This window comes from Telmatherina bonti (assembly GCF_933228915.1).
Source record: "Telmatherina bonti genome assembly, chromosome: 21".
Taxonomy (NCBI): Eukaryota; Metazoa; Chordata; class Actinopteri; order Atheriniformes; family Telmatherinidae; genus Telmatherina; species Telmatherina bonti.
The window spans coordinates 15911750-15935160 of NC_136630.1; the positions used below are offsets into that span (position 1 = coordinate 15911750).

Below are 23411 nucleotides of genomic sequence, written 5' to 3' on the forward strand. Positions count from 1 at the left end.
GAAGGCATGCAAGTGCATAAGTCTAACCTGGAGATGGATTGAACCCAACCTGCATGCTGGTTTTGGTCAGTGTATTATATTTCAGCACCTGTTAGTTTCCACTGCAATGAATCATACAGTGGAAGACTGGGAAAACAAATCAGAGTGAAAGCAAGACAGAAAGGGACATAACAGGGAAACTAACTGTCTTTGCTGAGATCTGTAATCTCAAAACAACCTCATGGAAATTTCTTGACAAGTCAGTCCTGCTTCGGTTTCCCAGTAAAACAGCTCAAACCTAATCCTTGCCTTTATTTTATCCTTTATGTTTTAAAGATCTTTAGATGAAAACGCTTTGCTCAGAATTATTGTCACATTCAAATGTAAACACAATCAATTATCAAGTGGAATAATTCTGTTAAACATGAATATTGAAAGAAAAAGTGCTCAAAATTACTGAAGCTTTAAAATTCAGTGTAACCAAAAGGAAAGAGGATTCTATATAGAGAGAAGAAAAAAACTACAACTCGTTGTATCCTTTACATTCACTGCAGTCACTTTGTTAAAAGAGCGGGAGAAATGACCAATGTGCAGTTTTATTTATTTATTATTCTGTATGTGCTCAAGTGAATTTCTAAAATTTTGAGGTTTAAATGAACAAGTAATGGAAAGGCATAAAAAAAAAAAAGAAATGAGTGTTTGAGAAGAATTATTTTTAAAGCAGCTTATGTTTGTTCGTCTACTAGTAAAATATTCCCTGTAACAACGGCTGCAACACAAACATGAAGCACAACTGATCCAAACCCTCAAAGGCATCAGAGTCTGCTTTTTCTAATGAAATACTCTGAAAACAGCCTTGCTCACGGCCAGTTCCATTTTCTTTTCAGCCCACAGCCCCTTTTTTTCCAAAGACAATCGGGTTTGTTCAGATATTCATTTGCAACTTGTAATGCTGAAGTCTGTACTCAGAATGCAGGAATGTTTTACTTAGATGACGACCATGAAACTGCCACTATATAGCAGGACGACCAACAAAGCATCTCTCAAATCTAACATCTTTTGATGTTAAAAGGATGGTTTTTATAGGCCTTCTAAGATCCTTTTATGCCCTTTTTAAGTCTTTTTTTTTTTTTTTTTAAATCAAACCACATATTGAATGAATTACTGGATGAAAATGTCTTTAAATTTCAGTATAGTTTTTTTATTATTATTATTTTGCTACTTGGATAACAATGTATTTTAAATTTTCAGTTTGCTAGTAGGAACCAGAGCACATCATTCATCTGAACCAGATGTTTTGAACCAAGGAAACATCTAAAAAAAATTGCAGGGCTGCAGCTCTCTTGCTTGTCCTACAGCTTGTCCTAGCTATTAGTGGACAAGACAAGTGGTGGAAAGTAATTAAGAAGTCAAATCTCTTGGGGTGATTCAAAGCTCCACAGAGCTGACTTGTTCAAACAGTCATTTAAAATGATTTTGCATCATTAGACATAAAATGACAACACGCCCTAAAACATGAGAAGCTTCTTTGCTTTTGTTTCTTTTTTTTTTTTTAATGGTTTTCTATAAAATGACAAATTCAGGTTGTGTCAGGTCAAATCCTGACACAACACGTCACACAGAAACACTTCAGCACTGGATATGGATTTTAGAAGCCCGAACGGATCAAATGATGTTGGCAGCAGTTGTAAAAATAAAGCATTATTCAAGTAATTCATCTCAAAATGACACGTATTTTGTTTCTTTTTTCATAGCAATCAATCAAAAAGTTATGGATAGTTTTCATTCTGGATCATAACTAGTCAGACTTTGCCTTCCCTAGAGCCATGCTGTCTGAAACTTCTTTCAATTATTCTCACATGATGGTGGGGAAGACTGAAACACAGATGATGCCGGGCGTGTAAATAAAAGACTGATAGGTACAGGCAGGATAAACATTATGTTTATTTCATACACACAAGACTCAAAAAGAACATACTTAATGTCAGTGGGATTCAAAAGAAATGTAGTCACAGCAGGGTTGCCGCTGACACCAGCAGATTCAAAGAAACATGTCTTCAAAGTACTCATCAAACTCTTCCTCCCTAAACAGATAAAACAACCAAAACACAGAAATGTCAGTTCCTGTCATGCTCAGTGCTGACATAAACGATTGAACGCTTCACAAGGGGAAAGACCCTGAATAACTCTGGCAGTGTCAGTAATCCACATGATATAAACTGATGTTGACTTCCTAAAATGACGAACAGCACAAAGAGTAAATAGCGGGGAGCAGAAGGAAGATAAATCTGACTTAGAAAAAACTTAAAAAAGCCAACAGACCTCTTTAAGGGTAAAGGTTTTAGTGGCTTGTCTGATCTGACAGTTTAAAACAGCTTAGTGTGGGCTAGGCATGTAAGTGGTCCAGTATGCTGTTATACAGACAAAAATAATCCATGTTCACTGAGAGGTAACAATTGTCAGTGATGGTTTTACAGGAGCTTACGGGTGAGATTTAATAGAAATTTTCACTGTTAACCTCACCTTGACTTTTCTTCCACAGCAGGAGCGGGTCCCCGCCAATGGTCAGCTTCTGATTGGTCCTCTGGCTCATCCCCAGCGTCTCTTTCTATTCGGACAGAGCCAAACAGCGGTCAGTTGCACATCGAAGACAGAAGACTCACTTTTAGTGTAGTAATTTTCTGTGTGGGTGTTAAGAGGGTGGGTTTGTTTGGATGCACTGACAATGGTTTTTATTTTTGACAAATTTTTTATGAGTTTTGGGAGTGTTTTACTTAATATTGTATTTTGATGTATGCATGTGTGTGTGTGTGTGTGTGTTTTGTATGTCTGTGTATATGCACAAATGTATATATACTTTTTATTCTTTTGCATTGTAATGTACTGTGTATACTTATTTGTCCAGTGTAAAAACCTAACTAGGGACAGACATTGGCAAAAGTGCTGTTGTACGTGATATACACAAAGCATGCTTGTTCCTATCAAATGAAGAAGTAAAAAATAGGAAAAAAAGCACCATTGCTATTTGAACAACATGTACTTATCAGCCTGACTTCGATTTTGTTTTGAAATTTTGAGATCTCAAACACCTGATCTGAAAATCAGTTTCTATTCAGGCAGCAAAGTGGAAACTAAAACAAAAAAGACGGAGATATGACTTGCTCTTTAATTATATCATCCTTTTCTTAGTGTACACTGATTTATTAAAAAAAAAAAAAGAAGAAGAAGTGTGATAGATAGCTCAAGATAGTTGATAGTTGAGGCACACAAATGAACAGTTTCCATTAAAAGCCACATGCTGTCAAAGTTTGCAGGTCAATGGCAAATGTTGACAGCAGTTAAAGTGATGAATCCCAGAAAGAATCTTTGTTCTTTGTTGAAGAACAAAAAATTTCAGCTCTTAAAAAAAAAAAAAAAAAAAGTAAAAGACTCAGGTAGTTTGCTGTTTGCAAAAAAATTTATATTTTTGCAAATATGAGTGGAGATGTTTGGCCAGAATGCACAGCACTGTGTTTGGTGAAAAGCAAACATAACACAGGAACCCTTCATACCAACTGTCTGGCACGGTGGTGGAGGGACTTATGATGGACACCTTACAGCAGAGGTGTCCAAAGTCGATCCTCGAGGGCCGCTGTCCTGCAGGTTTTCAATGTATTCCTGCTTCAACACACCTAACTCAAATGAAATGGATCCAACAGCCTATGAACTTCAGCACAACACTTTGAGTCAGGTGTGTTTGAGCAGGGATACACTGAAAACCTGCAGGATTGTGGCTCTCACAGACTGGAGCTGGATACCCCTGCCTTCCAGTCACTGAGTCCACTACTCTGTTTATCAAAGTATTCTGGAGATAAATGCAAGACTGTTTTATAGCTGAAGCTTTGCTAAAAATGGATTCTGCAACAGGACAGTAATCCCAAACACACCAGTGTTACAGAATGATGTTACAGCAGAATGATGGAAAAAGAAAAGAATGAAAGGTGCCTCATGTTCCAGTCACCTTGTCAAACTAAACACCTTTAAGTTAATGGAACTTTGTAGCAGGACCCTGAACAGAGCTGGGCTTATATGAATGCCTGCAAACTTTAATGGCTTGTCTTTATTACCTACCAGTCGTAGCCCAGATGTCTCATTATATCCAATCATAATATACGACGGCCCAACCCCATCCCCTCCTTGGTGATATTCACAGCCTATAGATTTTGAAGTGCTTCATATGCGAGATCGTTCGTGCATGACTCTTAACGCACGCTGAGCTCAGAGACAGAACTTCTGCGCAACAAGAAAACCGTTTCTGTGTACACCTCCACCTACTCACCCATTCATCAAGCAAGACCCTGGAATGAAGAAAACAAGCTTATGAAGCAAAGAGATGCTTCACTTCATGCTGCTCACAAAAACAAAGGAAGAAAACAGACCTGCTGTCAGTCTATTAGCATCAAAGCTGATGGATGTGGTTGTCAGGGTATTTTTATTGCAGAAGTTTAGAGGCTTGAAAACTTAATGTGTAGGAAAGAGACCCGAAAAATACTTTGCAATGTGCAGGGCTGTTTAAATTAGTGAAGTACGTTTGTGTGTGTGTTTATTAGTGTTATTTACAGTACCTTTGTCTGAGTTTTGTGACTCTGAGCCGCTGGATGAGGTAGAACGATCTGTAAAGAGTTCAAATTAAGTGGGAGTCGTAATGCAACCGTTTAATTTCCAATAGCAAAACGTAAAAAATAAAGAAAGCTGCTTCCAACAGCCTTAAAGGGGAGGACGTTCAGTTTGGAGAGGACAGAAAAGGCCTTTTACCTCTGTGCTTCTTGTGTTTGTGCTTCTTAGAGTCAGAAGATGATCTCAACCTCTTCTTCCTCTTCTTGCTCTCCAGTGGCTTCTGGTTCTCCTCCGATACCCTTTCAGCCTTTGTCTTTGTTTTCACTTCCTTCCTTCTGAAGAGTCACAAATTGACCACACATGAAGCTACAGCATATATAGCCAGCTAGGAACATCACATCACAAGATGTTTTCCATTATAGTAAATATGAAGCTTACAAAGGGATTTTGCTTTTTTTCTGTTTGTATTTTGGTTCTTTTCTGACTTTGCTGTGTAAGTACTGCCACCTTACCCAGCTTAAGGTGCATGAGAACATTTAAGTTAAATAAGTTAAACAAGAAATAAAGGCTGAGATCAAAAAAAAAAAAAAAAAAAAAAAAAAAAAAAAGACTTAACCAGTCTGGTTGAGTCAGACTGGTGTTACAAGTCATGGGTAAAATTTCTAAACTCCTGCATCTCTCAGAATAGTGCAAGCTCAGTGTCCATGGTGATCTGCCCTACTTTCAGCAGATAAGTGCACACTCTGAACAGCTAAGTAAAAAAAACATGCAATTCAATGCAAAAAAACATGGAATACAGTATAAGTTGGCTTACTTGTGATGGTAGTTGAGTTTGAAGGAACATTCAGGGCACAATCCTAAAACAGAAACAATACTGTCAGGTTTTCCGCTGTCATCAAAGCCATCACCAGGGTAACAAAGGGTTCACTCTTACAGTTCTTTTACCAGCTTTATGAATGAAATGAAAAAATAATATTTATAATTTTTATGTATATATATATATATATATATATATATATATATATATATATATATATATATATATATATATATATACACTACTCACAAAAAGTTAGGGATATTTGGCTTTCAGGTGAAATTTATGGAAAATGCAATATGTTCATGCTACAGTGATATAATATCATAAAAGTAAGACATTTAAGTAGAAGGATGCACTACTGATTTCCTCATCTCAAAAAATTCATTCAACACAAAAGGTAACAACAATGGTAGTTACACCACAACAAAAAATTTGAACGTCTCAATATCTCGTCATGTGCCCTTGAGCATCAATTACAGCTTGACAACGACGTCTCATGCTGTTCACAAGGCAACTTATTGCCTGCTGAGGCATGGCATCCCACTCTTCTTGAAGGGCAGCCCTCAGGTCATTGAGGTTCTGGGGTGCAGGGTCTCGAGCCTCTACACGACGGCTCAGCTGATCCCACAGGTTTTCAATGGGATTCAGGTCTGGAGAGAGGGCAGGCCATTCCATTTGAGGTACACCAGTCTCCAACAGCCATTCCCTGATGATGCGGCCTCGATGAGCAGGAGCATTGTCGTCCATGAAGATGAAATTAGGCCTGTGCTGTTCATGTAGGGGCACAATCACTGGATTAATGATGTTATTCAGGTAGTATGGGCTTGTCACTGTACCATTCACAAAGTGTACAGGCAGTTCTGTACCAAGTGGACACCCCTGCCCACACTGTAACACCGCCACCACCAAAAGCTCGCCTGGTGACAACAGTGGCTGATGCATAGCGCTCTCCCTGACGTCTCCAACATCGTTGCCGGCCATCATTTCTGCTCAGTGTGAATCGACTTTCACCAGAGAACAGCACTGAGGCCCACTGGTTCCTCGTCCAGCGTAAATGCTCCCTGGCCCATGCAAGACGATGATGCCTGTGCCTGGTGGTGTGGTCAGGTACCCGTGCAGGTCGTCTAGCACGCAGACCACGCTGATGGAAACGGTTTCCAATGGTCTGACGTGACACTTGGGTGCCTCTCACCTCTCTCAAACATGCCTGGAGTTGAGTGGCATTCATCATCTAGTTTTTCAGGGCAGTGTTCACAATGTAGCGGTCATCAGCACGGGATGTGGCCAAAGGACGTCCACTTCTAGGCCTTTCTGTGACTCTTCCAGTCTCTCCATATCTCTGTTGCAACCTGCTGATGACACTCTGTGACACTCCAAGCTCAGTGGCCACTTCTGTCTGAGAACGTCCTGTTTGAAGCATCGCAATGGCAAGGGACTGTTGTTCCATTGTTAGGTGTCGTCTTGGTCTCATGATGTCAAAATGTGAACAGCATGATGAGGACAACTGTTTAAACAGCAGCTCTAATTGAACCAGGACATTTATTGGTCAATTCAAGGATCACACACCTGCCGTGATTTTTGCCGTTAAGCTCCTTGTTAGAGAACAGCAACTTGTGCAAAATTTATTGAAACATTTAACAGTTGGACATTTAAAAACTTAGAGAAGATCACATTAAGTTCACCTGTACAGGTTTGAATGCATTTTAGGCTTGTTGTGAAATTTCACCCAAAAGCTGAATATCCCTAACTTTTTGTGAATAGTGTATATATATATATATATATATATATATATATATATATATATATATATATATATATATATATATATATATAAAAAACTATATATATAAATGTACATAGTAATTTTGCTTTTATTCTTTTTTTTTTAAGTCAGTGACTAAAAATTTTGTGTTTGTCAGGGGAAATGCATTCATTTGTTTTACAAAGGCCAAATTTCAAATGTTAAAACAGAATCATTATTTATGTTATTAACAGTTTTTTTTAAATAAACAAGATGAAAAGGTTTTATTTTTTACCACTCTGTTGTGTAGCAGAACTCTGCAAGTCTGACTTTTTCTCATTCCTTGCTCAATATAAGATTTCAGTGCTGCAACTGTCTGGGGCCTACTTTGCCATCATTTTTTTTGTTTCGTAATGTGATTAATGTTTTCAGTGGGTGACAGGTCTGGACAGGCGCGCCAGTTTAACATCTGGAAATTTTTACTTCAGACCTGTGCTTGTAAAAGGTGCAGAAAGTAGTCAGACCTGTTGGCTGACAGAAGCACGCCTCACCCTGAAAAAGATCTGCAACCCAGTAACCCCAAAGGTGCTGACAATGTCCCTGTCTTGACTGAACAAAGTATCCTATTTTGGACATTAAAAGAAATATAGATTTTGATCCATTAGACGAAACGACAGGTCTCCATTTCCTCACAGTCCATTTTAAACCCACTCTTTCAGGCTCTTGTTCTCTACTTTGCACTGAGGACGTAACGATTACTTAATGTCACAATTAATCACGGCATGAAACGCCACGAAGATTCATCAATATTATTTCCCATTCAAGACCATGTGTGAACCATAACAGCAGATCAGTATAATAACCTGCACATGGTGCCAACCCCTAAATGTTAATGCTTGAAAACTGTCAAACTCTCCATGATTAAGGAAAACAAAATGTTTTTTGGTGGATTCAGAATCTAATATATATGTATAAAATAAATTTGCCTCATCAAGATAATACCAAATTTGGATTTTCACTATAGCATGAGTAATAACTTTGTTCTGTGTGCATTATATGAAAAAGAAAAATGTGATTTGTCCACAGATGAATCTCTGCATTACCATGTTCTTTTGACAGCACCTACTTAAAACTTAGAACCTACAAGGTTCATGTAATTTTACACATTTAACATATTAGAAAAATTAACATAAAACAACTGTGGTAATCAGAAAATCATGATAATATCTCTAAAAAAAAAAAAGAACCTATAATCATAATCATTATAGAAGTGAGAGGCTTCACTGGGATATAAATCAATCATCTGTAAAATGCAAAAGAGGAGTGGACCAACGAGGGTGACCTGTGGAATGCCTGATTTATTCTGACAAGAAAGACAGAGTTTTTGTGTCTATAATGAAATGAGGTTTATAGAAAAAGAGGAAGGATTTGAGAATCTACAAAAGCTTAAATACTTATGCAATTAAATTACATAAGAAAATCACAAAGGGACATTTACTGAAGCACGTAAGCATCACCCTTATCCACTGAATTATTTCAATCAAGCAACGGGTTGCCAGGTCTTGTTTCATTCCTGTCAAAACACTGGATTTAAAATTAGCGCAAACTGGGAAATCTTTATAGTTGAGGACAAACAATGTCTCTGGAGGAGACCTGTCGCACTTCCTTGTTGAGCGAGACCATTATTCTCCACTTGACTGACTTCACTCTGACTGGTCCTCAAATTACAGTGATTATCCTAACAGGCTCTCTGCAGTCTGTTACATAAAGTTGGGTGCAAAGCCACATGCATATGTACAAACATTCCTCACTTAGAAAAGATCATTTAGAAAGCATGACTTGTTTTTATCTTACTTAGTTTGACCAAAGCGTTCCTCTTCTCCCCGTGTTCGACATAGGCAAAGTTCACCTCCCAGCTTTTGAGGCCATCCTCCTTCTCACAATGTTTGTTTCCACACTGAAACTGACCTGGAAGAAAAAAGAGCTTTCATGCAGCACCCATCCAACTGCTTTGCACCACTGTTTACACTTAAATAGTTTAGCTACGTATCCCAACTTCACTCTCTAGAGATAATTGTGCAGCAGGACATGAAGATCAAACGGCTTCGGATGTCCAACAGCGAACATGCTGATGCTGTTATAATTATAAGCAGAAAACAAAGAGAACTGCACAGACACGGAGACAAAAGTTTTATTTTAGGAGAGGGGATTTCAGACAAAACTCCAAACCCTGCAGCTCTCATTAACTCATCCTCCCCCCAATCTCTCCATCCCTTCATCCTCATCCCTGCTCCTTTTCATTTCCTTTTTCTACATCTCACCTTGTGCCCTGAGGCAACCTTCCAGCCACTTGCCCAGCCTGACTATTATCCCCAGAGGAGCTTAAGGTTGCACTGATCTGGTCTCCAGGGTTCCTTCAGATTGTAACAGAGGGAGTGAATGCGTCAGCGCAGACCATTCCTGGCTCAGGGACAATAACTGCCCCCCCGTCAGGGGAGAGGGAAGCTCGCTCCACCTGCCAGGCCTCAGCACTCTGTCAACATCCAGGTGAAGTGATGCTGGCCGCTGTGGCTTGCAGGTCACTTGTGGCATAAGGCAGACTTTCTCTGCACGTGCTAGCTTAACATCTGATGACGTCAGTTAAAAAAAAAGGCACTTAAGGCTCCAGCCGCTGCTCTAACGAGGTTCCCAGGATTTATGCGCAAAGACCTGATACTGTATTTAAGAAGCAAACAAACAAAAAGGTTAGGTTAATAGTTGAAATTAAATAAGTTATACATTATTTTACAAAATAAAATGTGAAACTAAATGGATACCTATTAATACTTTTGATTCAGTTTTGTATTTTGAATTTTTCTGATGACGAGCTGATTTTTTTTTCACACCTTTAACAGTCTCAAGTGTGTAAATGTGAAGAGTTTGTAAACAAGTAAACAAGACTGCAGCCATTGAAAGATAAAAAGATTATTCTTTTATTCATGTAGGATGAGTTAAAGGTCACAACTAAATATAAAGCTAGTATCAGCATACCGATATTATCCGTTGATAATGGCCTTAAAATGCAATATTGAAAATTATCGGGATTAGTTTTTACTTTTTTAATGACACAACTTTGACACAACAACACATAATTATGTATATATACATACATATATATATATATATATATATATATATATATATATATATATATATATATATATATATATATATATATATGTATATATACATACATATATACATATATATATATACATACATATATACATATATATATATATATATATATATATATATATATATATATATATACATATGTATATATATATAAATACATATACATATATATATATATATATATATATATATATATATATATATATATATATATATATATACATATACATATATATATATATATATATATATATATATATATATATATATATATACATATATATATATATATACATATATATATATATATATAGAGAGAGAGAGAGAGAGAGAGAGAGAGAGAGATAGATAGATAGATAGATAGATAGATAGATAGATAGATAGATAGATAGATAGATAGATAGATAGATAGATAGATAGATAGATAGATAGATAGATAGATAACTGTGTTTCCTCTTACTCAAAATGACAAAATATTAGAGTATAATTTTCCAGTTAATTTTATTTGTTTGGCACAACTTGCTCTGAAAAATATTGGTATCGGCTGATATCAGTGTCGGAAATTAATAGTTGGACAGAATCTGTATATCGGACATTGGTTTAAAAAAACAAAACAAAAAAAAAAAAACACAACAACATTGAACGTCCCTCATCACAGAACCATTAAAGTTATCACAACTCACAATAACTTCTGCTCCAATTTTACCAACCTTTGTGATATAACAGTCAAATCCACAGCATAAAAGCACAAAATGGTCTCTACAAACAGAAATCTGTGTGGATATGGGAAATCTACAGGCATTCATGACTTAATCAATTACCAAAGTCATCAAAAACTCAGGGGAGACAACATCAAAAACTATCCAATAGAAACTGAAATACTTCAAGACCAAGTGGTGACAAAGCAAGCAAACAATCACTGAGGACGCTAAAATTAAGAGGCAGTCGCAAAAGTTTTTTCTTCTGTGTCATTTACCAAAAAGAAATACCTCTTTTGAAACATAGTACTTGAATACTGAAGATGTTTCTAGTAACATTTAGACAGTTTTTGGTCTCTTGTCTGTATGAAATCTAAATATTAATCATGGATTTTAATGAGAAACAACCACTCTAAACAGGAGAGTCCTCCATTTCCTCATTCGTATCTCAATGGAAGTCAAAGTGGTACTTCTGTGCTTAGGGTCACATGAATTTGGGGCTTTGGCTCATTAATCGGAATGCTGTTTTATTCATTAACGGATTAACAAATGATTAAACACCACTGAAGGTTCTGAATCCCTTCAGTGCTAAAAACAAGCAGTTCAGTGTGAAATATAAAAGATATATTATGTGATATATTCAAAGGTTACACCAGTGTGGGTCTGGACACCCTCAAGCTACATATAACCTCAACCCTGAAAAAGTGGAATTAATTTGACTTTGTTTGTAGGCAGTTTCTTCATCTAAATAAATGCCAAAAACTAAATATGATCAAGGCCAGAATCGCTCGCTTATTTCTGACAGATTTCAGCCCCCAGGCCCTACAATGCCTCATATGAAAGCTAATAAGAACAACTTCAGTCGTTGGTTCTCTGTTAAAAGGCTTTTTTTGAGAAAAAAAAAGGATAAAGGGCACGTCTGCTTTACATAATAAGGTTTTGACTTCTCTTTGGGTTCCTATTCAAAGAAAAAAGGGGAAAAGAAATTAAATCCGCTGCGCTTTGTTGACATGCGTCAAGTCAGGTGAGCCTCACATGCACCGTGACAAAAAAAAAAAAGCCGACAACAGGCTGGCTGAGTAAATCAGTTAAGAGAGGAAACTCCTTTCCTCCTACGTCAATGGTTGATAATACCAGCAGCCAGCAGCCTGAGATCAAGATGGGTATTTACCATTCGACAGGTGGTAACATGATTAACAGTCAGTGGATGAAGTTAAAGGTCTGTGACCTGAGTCACCATGCATTAACTTTCATTCACTCCCAAATAAGTATTAAAGTTAATAAAAAGGATTAATTATAATAAAACTAAATTATGAATATGGCTCATTTTTCTTACAATGTAGCAAATTACCAAAAAATCATCCAGGTTTAACAGGAACATTTTACAGATAAATATTTTTCCACAGAATATCCAACCCCATTTTGAAGTCTAAGATGCAGAATAGAAACCTATTTGCTCACCATATTATATTAGCATAAGACGGAAGAGCACAAAGTGAGACACAGCACCTCTACTTAGACTTACTTTTAATGATTTTTCACCTTGGTCGCTATATTAAAGAAAATGAGCTTTTGCAGTGAGCGCTGATAACAAACTGAATGACCTCTCTCCTCCTGAGCCCAAAGCAAAGAGAGCTTCAGATTTTTGATTTCTAAGACCAGAGGACAGGTTTCCACATCACCCCAGTCCATTCATTCATTCATTCATTTTCTAAACTGCTTAATCCAATTCAGGGTCGCAGGGAAGCTGGAGCCTATCCCAGCTGGCTTTGGGCGACAGGCAGGGTACACCCTGGACAGCTCGCCAGTCCATCGCAGCACCCCAGTCCAATTATTTACAATCAGGAGGGGAATTTCTGGCCTTTTTTCCTTTCATTTACTTGCTAACATGATAAGTTTTGCTGGATACACAGACCTCCAGTAGCTTTTAAAAGTGTGTTTTTAAAGCAAGACTGTTTCTAATACTTACAACAGCTTGAGGATCGCAGGTTGCCTTCTAAGGCTGTGACGATATGCTTTTGTCCCGATTCGATTTGATTCCGATTTTTTTTGGGTGCCGATTCGATTTAAATTGCGATTCTCACAATTCTTCGATATTGCTAATTTTTGTAGATTAGAATAAAAAAAAAAATTTACAAAATTTTTGGGGTTTTTTGCTCATTATTTTTCCTGATTTCAATTAGGAAAAACATGGATTATATTCATTTGAGAAAAATTTTTTTTTTTTTTTTTTTTTTTTTTTTTACAAAAATTTGATTTCAAAATTTTGAAGCAAAAAAAAAATCCCGATTTTTGTAACAGATTATATGGGATGATTTTGCTAATTAACTTCAATGTTAGTGAGATGTTTCCCTATGTGGTTTTTGAGCATTGCCTGCCAGCCCCCCCCCCCCAGCTGATCAATGGGATATTGTTGTACTTTTACCACAGTTTGAAGCATATTAAAATAATGCATTTACTTATGTTTTTTTATTTGCTACAATGTCTGTTTTTTGGAAATGAGGTAAATCTTTGGGTAAACTGGCCTCGCTCTGTCTGCCTGACAGATACAGAATCCAGCTGAAGCCTTATGTGTCATCTCACAACACTGTGAAGCAGCGAGCGGAGTAAAAAGTCACTAAACCCTGCAAACATAACACCACAAACTGTATTGTTTTATACAATGATGTAAAACCTAAGTGTATATTTAATCATGCAGGAAGAGGTGCCGGTGAATGGATTTTACAGCAGTTGCATGAGATCATTATGAACCTCATTGTCTTGCTCTCAGTTAAAAGCATAAAAGCAAATAACCCAAACTGCTGAGCTGCTCGTATCATGTCATGGTTATCACAATGCAGCCCCGATACAGTCATCACCTTCGACTGTTAGCTGATGTGCAGAACGATGCCTCATTGCCTCATGCCGAACATCTCAAATGCTGGAAATGCAAGTGGCAACCAAATGGGCTGCTTCTCCAACACACAGTGTTGGAGTGGAACAGATTTACCTCTTTCATGTCTGTCTCTTACGCCGAGAAGCGGTCGAAAATGTTGACCTGAAGTTCATCCCTTTTTTTTGCAGATCAAACAGCATCACACACCGCAGATTACATGCATTACAGCTGTTGCTGCTGTCGCCTCCATAAACCATTTAGAGACACTCCGGTTTTTTTATGTGCATCTTTTTACACACTCGCGAATGAACAGGAATGGTACCACTCGCAGTCTCCGCTGTTAGTCTGAGTAAGTTTAAACGCTTTGGAAGTGTGAGCCAGTAAAGCAATTACTTGCAATGCTTTAGAAATACACCCAGTTATTTGTGTGAAGATGAAGTATTTTGTCTGGTAAGAGGCAAAAACAAACTAGGCTTGAACACCTCATCCTCTAAAGCAATCCTCTAAAGAATACATCATCTCCCCTTTAACTCTCCGTGTCACTTTTATTTGACTTGAATAGATATCCAAAAGAAATCGGACGTGCATCATCGCTCATCTAGTTGTGGACAAATTGCTTTCTATGTCAAAAACACAGTCTATCTCGTGCTAGACTTGATGTTAGAGGCCCAAAATGCTATAAATTAAGTGGAAAAAGGTTGAAAAAACCATAATCGTGTCAAAAACGGACTTCTAAACAACAAATATCAATAAAGTCAGCAAGTCAGTTAACCCATGAGAAGATAAATGTCACTTTGTACACCTGAAGTGGCTTCGTGCTCCAGCTAACAGCATTTAGTCACTCGAAGGCAGCTCTCAAAGAGTGGAAGGGAGCATGTGATAACATTTTTTTTTAAAGCAACAGGAGTTACATAAGCCGAGACCCCCTCTACTTTATACCCCACTTACTTTAACAAGAGGCCCACGTGAAGGGAGTGCAGCCCCAAACACCTTTGCCCTCCTTCTGACTGAAATACTAAACTTAAATTTATACCAGAAAGAAAAGCCAAAGTTAAAAAAAAAAAAAAAAACTGCACTTGGAAAGAAGCCTGAAATGCCTCTACAGCACAGAAAAACAACTGCTCCAACTCATCTCAAGATATGTTTACAGTCTGGATCGCTACGTATGACTAAATAGTCGTTACCTTAAAGCACTTTGTTATTGGGTCTCTGAAGTGACCATATCCGTATTTTGCACTGTACCTTGGTTTTATATCTGTTGTCGGGGCAACGGTCTTACTCTGCTTCACAGGTGGGAATGCATTTCATGCCAACAAGCAATAATGAAGATAAACTAGGAGGATCTTGCAAGGGCTCAATGACAATCACGCTGCCTAGCACTAGCAAGGACAAACACAGATTACCATTTCTGTGGATTTTCCTCCTTGGACAGCAAAGGAAGAAGTTATTTAGAGCAGACACAGATGTTACCTTCATGCTCTTGGATGTGTTGGTATTTGCAAAGTACTTGCCAAAGGCTGTAATGCTATTAAACTGTCTTCACTTACACTGGAGTCACACACCAAATGTCTTTTGTAACAAAGAAAAGACTAAAGTTCTGCAGTTTTGCTTTATATTTAATATCCTTATCCAACGCAAGACTTTCTTGCACAGAATGCACGGAGAAGATCACTGCAGCGTCCACGTTTGAAAAGTGAAAATGACCTTAATTATTACTTCATGTGATGGCTGAGTAAACACTTCAGAGTTTAAGCTCTAAATTCTTAGTTTCAAGTCTGTTCTTTAAACATTTTGATGTTCAGTTTGCAAATAAAGGAGGTCTAATCTCTTATTAGACCCTGTAATGTGTCCCCGTGTCGTTCACAGGGACACATTTTCATGAATAACTTGTTACTAGCATGGATGCTTAGTCTGTGAGTTCTTAGACACGTCAGTCACTCGCTCATATCATCCTATTCGAAACCTTAAGAAAAAAAAAAAAAAAAAAAGTCTTTACATCCACACACAAATCTGTACACACAAGCAAACATCACAAAATGCTATATCAGTTCCTTGCAAAGATCTTATGTAATCTCTCTCTGAAGACCATAATACACAGAAAGCAAAGGCAACAAATAAGACAGCTGTAAGGAAAAATAGGTGGAAATAGAAACTGGGTATTATTAACAATAACCCCAAACCCCTAATATGTAATATGCTGCTTTTATAAAAAAATAAAATAAACAAAAAAGGAGGAACCAACATGGTGTAGAATTACATCTCATTCTTCAATAACTCCATAAAACATAACCAACATGGTGTAGAATTACATCTCATTCTTCAATAACTCCATAAAACATAATGAAACTTGACACCCGAGATGACCCAAAAAAAAAAAAAAAAAAAGACAGTTTTTCCCATTTTAAAGAAGACGGAACAAACTCTTTGGGTACAGCACACTAATTGATCCCATATCGGTGTGGCCATGAAACGAAGGGTCAGAGTTCTTAGCCGTCCACCTTATTGGATGGAATGTGGTCGGTATTACCTAATACTACCATGACCTACAGTGCACACACAGCAAAGATGATAAGGTAGGTGCTTACAGCATAGCTGATGTGTGGCGCCCCCTTACATGGAAATAAAAGATAAGGTGAAAGTTCGAGTTTTGTGCTCATTGATTTGCTTTTTAAGCACCTGTAGAGCGAGGTTTATTCTGGCCATTTAACAAGTGCAACACGTGAGTATGGCCTGACAAGGTTTAGTCCACATGGAAGTAAGCTACCAATCCTTTTTATTGATTACTTTGACATGTTTCTTGTAAAAAATAAATTCCATTTAAGTTCTTATTTTTGTTCTATGTGAGCTTATAAATCAAATCAACCTGATCGAGCACTTTTAAGCCTCAAGTATCTCCACATCTGAATGGTAGCGATACATCTACCTCACATACTCCAATTAGTATTGATTTCAGTGGAGAGCTCAGTGTCCCCAACAGCACTTCAGTGTCTCTGGGAATCATTAATGCACACAAATCATAGAAGTAACAGTTAAAGTGAAGTTCTTCTAACCTATCTAATCCCACTTCCTGAGGAGCATTGCAACGGGGGATGAACTGACAGAGACCAGGATTACACTGTCTTAATCTGGAACAATATATTGGCTTAGTCAGCTTTCTCAGACAGACCACAGCGATATAAACATAACCAAACTAGAAGACCTCAGTTGAGGTCAGCAGCCTTTTTTTTTTTTAATATCTTCGCATAAAAAGAAAAAATAACTTTTTTGTCCAGATTTCCACCTTGTTTCATGAAATTCTGCAGAGTAGAGCAGCTATTTCAGAGTCTTTCTGACAAACAAACCTAAGCAAAGGAATTATTTAAATGCAAAACATATCCTTTTTTTTTTTGTTTGGTTTTTTTTTGCCCGGGCTCAACGCATATTAATGAGCAGTCAAGGCAGGTTTACTCTCTCTGAGCTGCCGGTATTGTCCTTCCCTGGAAACCTATAAATATCTGCCACTGCCAGACGGAGCAGAAGTTGACAGAGAGGAGGTGTTATGCTAATCCTTAACAATTAATAGACAGTAACCATCAAAGCTCCTCCAAAATGGCTGGTGTGCATTGAGGATAAGATGAGAGGCTTAAACATAGAACTAAACTGTTTAGTGTGAGTCAACATAGCAGGTAAATAGAGCTTTCACTGAGACTAGGAGCCACAAAAGCCAAACAGGAAACAAAATAAAATCAGAAAACAGATAAATAACCTACAGAAGAGAAATATATGCAAAATAATGATGGAAGCCAATAAATCAAAATTGTTCTTTATGAGGACAGACTTGTAATGGGGGCGGTTATCAACATGTTGTGTACAGCTTTGTTGAGACTCTTTATCTTTGTCGCCATCTAGTGGTGAAGTTTTTCACCGTGGGAAAGTAAGTGATGTCAAATGTTACATAAGATGGATGATGGATGGATGGATGGATGGATGGATGGATGGATGGATGGATGGATGCATGATTTCTTTTAGCTTTATGTATTTGGATGTTAATATTCTCAACGCTTAACTTTGTAAACCTAAGATGTGCTTCAGTTTTCATTTAAGAGAGAAAAGATTTTCTCCTGCCAATCACGGTATATTTCTCAGTGTTTTTTACTTGTTTGACCATGAACTTAAACATAAGAGCCAGTTCCTCTGAGAACTGCACAATCTGACAGCTGGGATGTCTACTGTAGAATGATAGACTCCAGACTGATTACAAAGGCCTTTATAACCCTTCCTCATTTAATAGATAGCAGTAGCTGTTTCTATAAAATCACTACTGATGCCTTTGCTTGGCATTGTGTTAACACACCTAAGAGCTCCAGACAGGAAAGGGACTAAACATTTACCTTCATATGAACCCTGACACTTACTTAGAATCAGTCAGCATTTGAACAGGAGATCCTCACTGCTGTTTCTTTTTATTATTTCTAATTCATATGGAAGAAGATGGGGTTAACTTAGTTTTCTCCACAGTGCTTCTGGTTTTTTGCTTCGGTTTTGTTTAATTAATAACAACATAATGTGATTTGACATGTGCTTTTGTTCATCCAGGTTTGTATTTCCTAAAATCTAACACATGATTAAAATAGCTTTTTTTTCCCACATTATGTCTTTATACTCCAAACCTTACAGTTGGAGTTAACTTCATGTTTCAGACGACAAAGAATCATTTTATTTTCTATAAAGCCGTCACTGTGTTGTTGTTATGGCTATTGATCATGATATAATTCCATTATGAAAAGAAAAACAAATTCTAAAAGATGATATTAATTGCATATGTTTATTATTGTTATTAGCACTGTTGTTTTTATGTAGTACATCGTAGTAACTGTGATAATGGTTTCATGTCTGAGAATTATTGTGATTACTAGAGTAGGGATATATAAGCTTATGCTTCCACCCACTCCTTATGCACTTTTTGTGCTTTTTTTCTTCTTTGGTCGTATGATTTATTTCTATTTTTGTTTTTATATCTGTCATTCTCTCCAAATAAACTTTGTCAATAAATAAAAAAAATGGTTTAAATGTTTCACCTCCATAGCAGGAAACACAAAGGAGTCAGGTGTACCTTTGCCAGAGACAACTTCATTCTCGGTTCGCCAACGAAATCCAAACTATTGGGCAAAGATTGAGAAAGATGTGTATTATTATTGTAATGATAACAATCAATAAAAATCATTTCATAAAATTACACAGATTTTTTCTTTAAGATAGTGTTCATTTAGGAAATCATAACTTAGTTCATATACAAATGAGAAAATTGTTAAAAATAAATAAATAAATAAACAACTATATTTTAGTTATGTTTTTATATCATTTGGTTGTTTGTAGACTCATTTACAGTCTTAATGCATCACTATTCAGTCATCTGTTTTTATGGATTTATAACTCAATATAAGATCCTATGATATCAAAACAGTCTTGAAAATAGCAAAACGAGTTCAAAAGAGATCTGAATTAAAAAACTTGTCAGCTCCAAAGTATAAAGGAGGGGGAAGCATATTTCCACTAAGTTTAATTCACATGGACCGACTGTAATAAAACTTGGCTTCAAACCAGAATGGCCCAGTGGCCACTAGAGAAACAGAGAGCAGAGCCAAAGCACATCATTCCACCAACTTTTGTCTCCAGCAGACAAATGATGATGCAGATTAGATTGAGCTAGCGGATATTAACCTTTACACTCGGCACCCGCAGTGGGACAGTTAGCGTAATCTTTCACAAAAACTGGAGCAGACCATGACGATGGATTACTCTGCTGTGTCCCGGTAGAGATGGCTGAAGAATTTATAGTTTTATTTTATTTCCTTGTGTGTGCTTGAACTCGTGTTAGAGCTTCTTTAAAATTGTACTTGTTAATCTCACCTTGTTTTCTTTGTATCTGCTGAGGTCAGCTATGCAGTACTCCTTAAACAGCTTGTCATAATACCTCTTGGCGAGTTCTTTTTCCCTGGAGGAGAATATTTTGCATAAGCCACTCATGGTACCCTCTTCCAACGTGCATGTTTTCCCTACACAACAGAATACGTAGAAGCAAACTGAAAACTAAAGCTGTGCACGTGAGCAGCAGACTTCAGATGATCACCATGTCATGTCTTCCTCGTCTTCATCCCTCCAGAGGAAGCGATGATTTTCCCGCAGCACGTCCAGATCTCGTTTGTCTTTGGCGCTGACGGAAAAAAACGGCCAAAAAACACAAAGTTGATGAGAACTGATAATCAGACAAATGTGTGCTGTTATTAGCTGTAATTAAGTATTTAACGGGAGTAAACAATGGGGATCCAGAAGCTCTCAACAGTTTTGCCTTTGCTGACAGCAGCCAACAGATTCGCAGGCTGTGAGACTTAATACTCACGTCGAGCGTCTGAAGTCGGCCATCTGTCCTCCATAGTACAAAATGTAGTCGCCGACAAACTTCTTATGACGCTCAAACTGCAGTCGTTTGTTTAGGAGCAATCTGTCTTTTGCACACTGTGAAATGCAACAACTTCCTTAGTTTGAATGTCTTCAAAACAAACAGATTTGTGTTCATTAAACGCAAGTCTCACTTGAGGCTGAAGTTATTAAGAAATGAGGTAAAAGGATACAGCATTCATTGATATCAGATGGGCTCTTCTGCTCCTGGATTCCTCTCTGAAACACAACAAAGCATACGCATGAAATGAAAGGTGGAATATTTAGGTAAAATATAGGATGCTTTTCATACAGAATGTTAAAAGATTATACATAACTGTGGTTTGGGAGTACAGATGTCCGATATTATCGCCAATGTCAACATTAAAGTGCAATATCAGAAATTATCGGTTTCAGTTTTGACTTTTTAATGGAAACTTTTTTACACAATTTACACATTTTATATATCAAACTCTTCAGCTACGTCTCCTCTAACTCGAAATGACCAAATATTCTTATTTGGTACAGCTCATTCAAAAAAAGAGCAGTATCATTATTCAGTATTCATATCGATGTTGGAAATTAAAAATTGAACAAAATCGGTATATTGGATACGAGTAAAAAAGCCTACATCAAACATCGTACATTTTAAGTCATCCTTGCTCATTTAAATCAATTGGTTAATGTTTTGAATATTTGCTTCTCTAAAACACAGATCAAAGGTAAAAAGGAGAAAACACTCAGATTTTGTAATGAATCTATACAACCATATTCTCTGGATGGAGAACTAAAGCTTGAATACAATTTAAACTACAAGAAAAAATCTCAAGTTTTGACATTTTTCATTTTAAAAACAACAGGCAAATGTTGTTTACTGCAGCTAATATTAAGAATAATATGTAAAGCAGTGCAAGTGATTGAAAAGAAAAAAGCACATTTTAAATGCACAAAAAAGGAAGAAACTTTTCCACACGAAACAAACAAATTTAATTGTTTACTGCAGCAATACTCTACCTGTCCACTTCATCAGAATGAAAGCTGCTATGAGCAATCTTGGAGTGTCGACCTTTCTGGAAAGGCTTCTGCAAGATTTCTTCCTCATGTTTCCTGTCAAACATATACAAGAATCCAGAAAGCTTGTATTAGGCTGTCATCTCAAAGTCATCCCAGTTTAAACTACAGGATAATACTAAAATAACAACTTATTTTTTATTCAGGATATATTATCCTTAGTATTACAAATGCAGTTAACATATATTAGAATTTAGTAAGCACACATGCACGTGTGTGAGTAAATGATGTCATTCTTTAGACTTTTGCTCGACCTTTTAAGAGCTCTCTCTGAGGGCTCCCCCTGTCCATCATCATCACTGAAGTCAGAGTCATAGCCACCACTTCCATGGACCTGAGGAAAGACAAGAACGCATTCATACAAACCGAGTCAACTTCAAGGGTCATTATGTATTGAGAACATATCTTCTAGATATAGAATGTATAGGTAGAGCTTAGTTTATGTGTTCCTACTGACAGATCAGAGACCTTGCTTTGGGCTGAAAACTAAGATTTTATACACTGGGCAGTACATTTCAACCTACTTCTTATTACTGTGACATCATCATTCCTTTGATATATTATCTGCCTTCACTGCAGGCAACAAAATGGCTCCTTGTCATAATCATGCATATAAACAAGACAGCACACTGACTTAAAAAACAGACCACAACTTTGGTTCAATCAGTTTATGAAATAGTGTCCTGGAAATGCACTGGATTATTGGGAATCTTTCTTGGTCCAGTGTGCAGCTATGGTAAAAGTGGTAAACCATTACTTCAGACTGATCTGGATCAACATGGAGCATAGTTGGTGTTGTTTCTCTCTCTCCCTCTCTCTCTCTCTCTCTCTCTCTCTCTCTCATGCATTTTCATCATAAATCGACATGGATTTAAAGATCTTTGACAGTAGCAATGTAGCTCGTGCATTGAATGTTTTGGACCAAAATACGTTTGGCTTCATCACCGAGAAATAAACATGAAAATCTATTCGTTTAAAGCATATAATCAGTTCTGCACCGATTGTCGAGAACATAAAACTTTAACTGCGGCCATTCCGACCGTGTTTTCAGCATGTCCAGACATGCCAGTTTATAAATGGCGATGTATAGTAATGTAGCCTAAAGCTGTTAACTAGATGTGATATAAAACTTGATTAATAACCCGTCCTTTTCTCTGAACTAATGATACAGGAAAGAAGCCACTGAGAGGTACACAAACTGGAAGAGATCAGCTTGTTGATGTTTTACATTATCCTGTCACGTCTTTTATAAACAGACATGGGCATAAATGAGCCCGTGTGATAGTTAGATTTACTGTAGTATTCATCAATAGACTAATCTTGTAGATAATAGGTTTTATTCTGGAATATCTTTTATTAAAGAATAACTGTAACCATTAGAGCAGTCGGGAAACTATGCTGCAATGCCTTTTCTTTACGCTGACGTCTCATGCAAACTAAAAACATATTAGAGCACTACAATATTAAATAAAACATCTCACAAATATGTGAGATTATAGTTCACCTTCACAAGATTATCCATGAAGTTATTTGCTGACAGTCGCTTCGATTCGAAGTGTTTACAAAATGAAGTGAATGTCGCGACAACATCACGACGCAAGTCGCATGATGATGACGTAGCCTAGAAGATTCGAACGAATATATATATTTATATATATATATATATATATATATATATATATATATATATATATATATATATATATATATATATATATATATATATATATATATATAGATAGATAGATAGATAGATAGATAGATAGACAGATAGATATTCTTGCTTCAAGCTGAATTCTAATTCATTTGTATATAACCTTGTTTGTCTTATATGTATTGACTTATTGTACCTATTTCGTTCAATATTGTATATTCTATCATGTGGGATTTTAATAAAGTTTTGTTTGATGAAAAAAAAAAAATAATAATATATATATATTTATACACACACACACACACACACACACACACATATATATAGAATATATATATATATATATATATATATATATATATATATATATATATATATATATA

At 36.7% G+C, this 23411-nt stretch overlaps 1 protein-coding gene across 1 annotated transcript; it reads right to left on the minus strand.

Annotated features, from left to right (window-relative positions):
- Window positions 1-1941: 1941 nt before the first annotated feature.
- Window positions 1942-22956, minus strand: fra10ac1 (FRA10A associated CGG repeat 1). Its single transcript, XM_079260331.1, has 14 exons — window positions 22879-22956; window positions 21629-21708; window positions 21318-21410; window positions 20498-20543; window positions 20266-20342; window positions 19996-20079; window positions 19776-19860; window positions 18979-19024; window positions 8991-9104; window positions 5390-5432; window positions 4774-4910; window positions 4584-4631; window positions 2503-2587; window positions 1942-2063 (listed from the first exon to the last, which is right to left on the minus strand). Exons 1-14 carry the CDS (start codon window positions 22894-22896, stop codon window positions 2021-2023), a joined length of 999 nt encoding a protein of 332 aa, XP_079116457.1. The 5' UTR covers window positions 22897-22956; the 3' UTR covers window positions 1942-2020.
- Window positions 22957-23411: the final 455 nt, after the last annotated feature.

Bases quoted from the DNA above. Each gene is read 5' to 3' on its own strand.
- fra10ac1 (XM_079260331.1), bottom strand. The intron at 19,025-19,775 runs GTGAGATTAACA...TTTGCCCAATAG, and splicing joins GCAGATACAAAGAAAACAAG to TTTGGATTTCGTTGGCGAAC. The intron at 9,105-18,978 runs GTACACCTGACT...TTTTTCTTCCAG, and splicing joins TGAAGTTGTCTCTGGCAAAG to GTCAGTTTCAGTGTGGAAAC.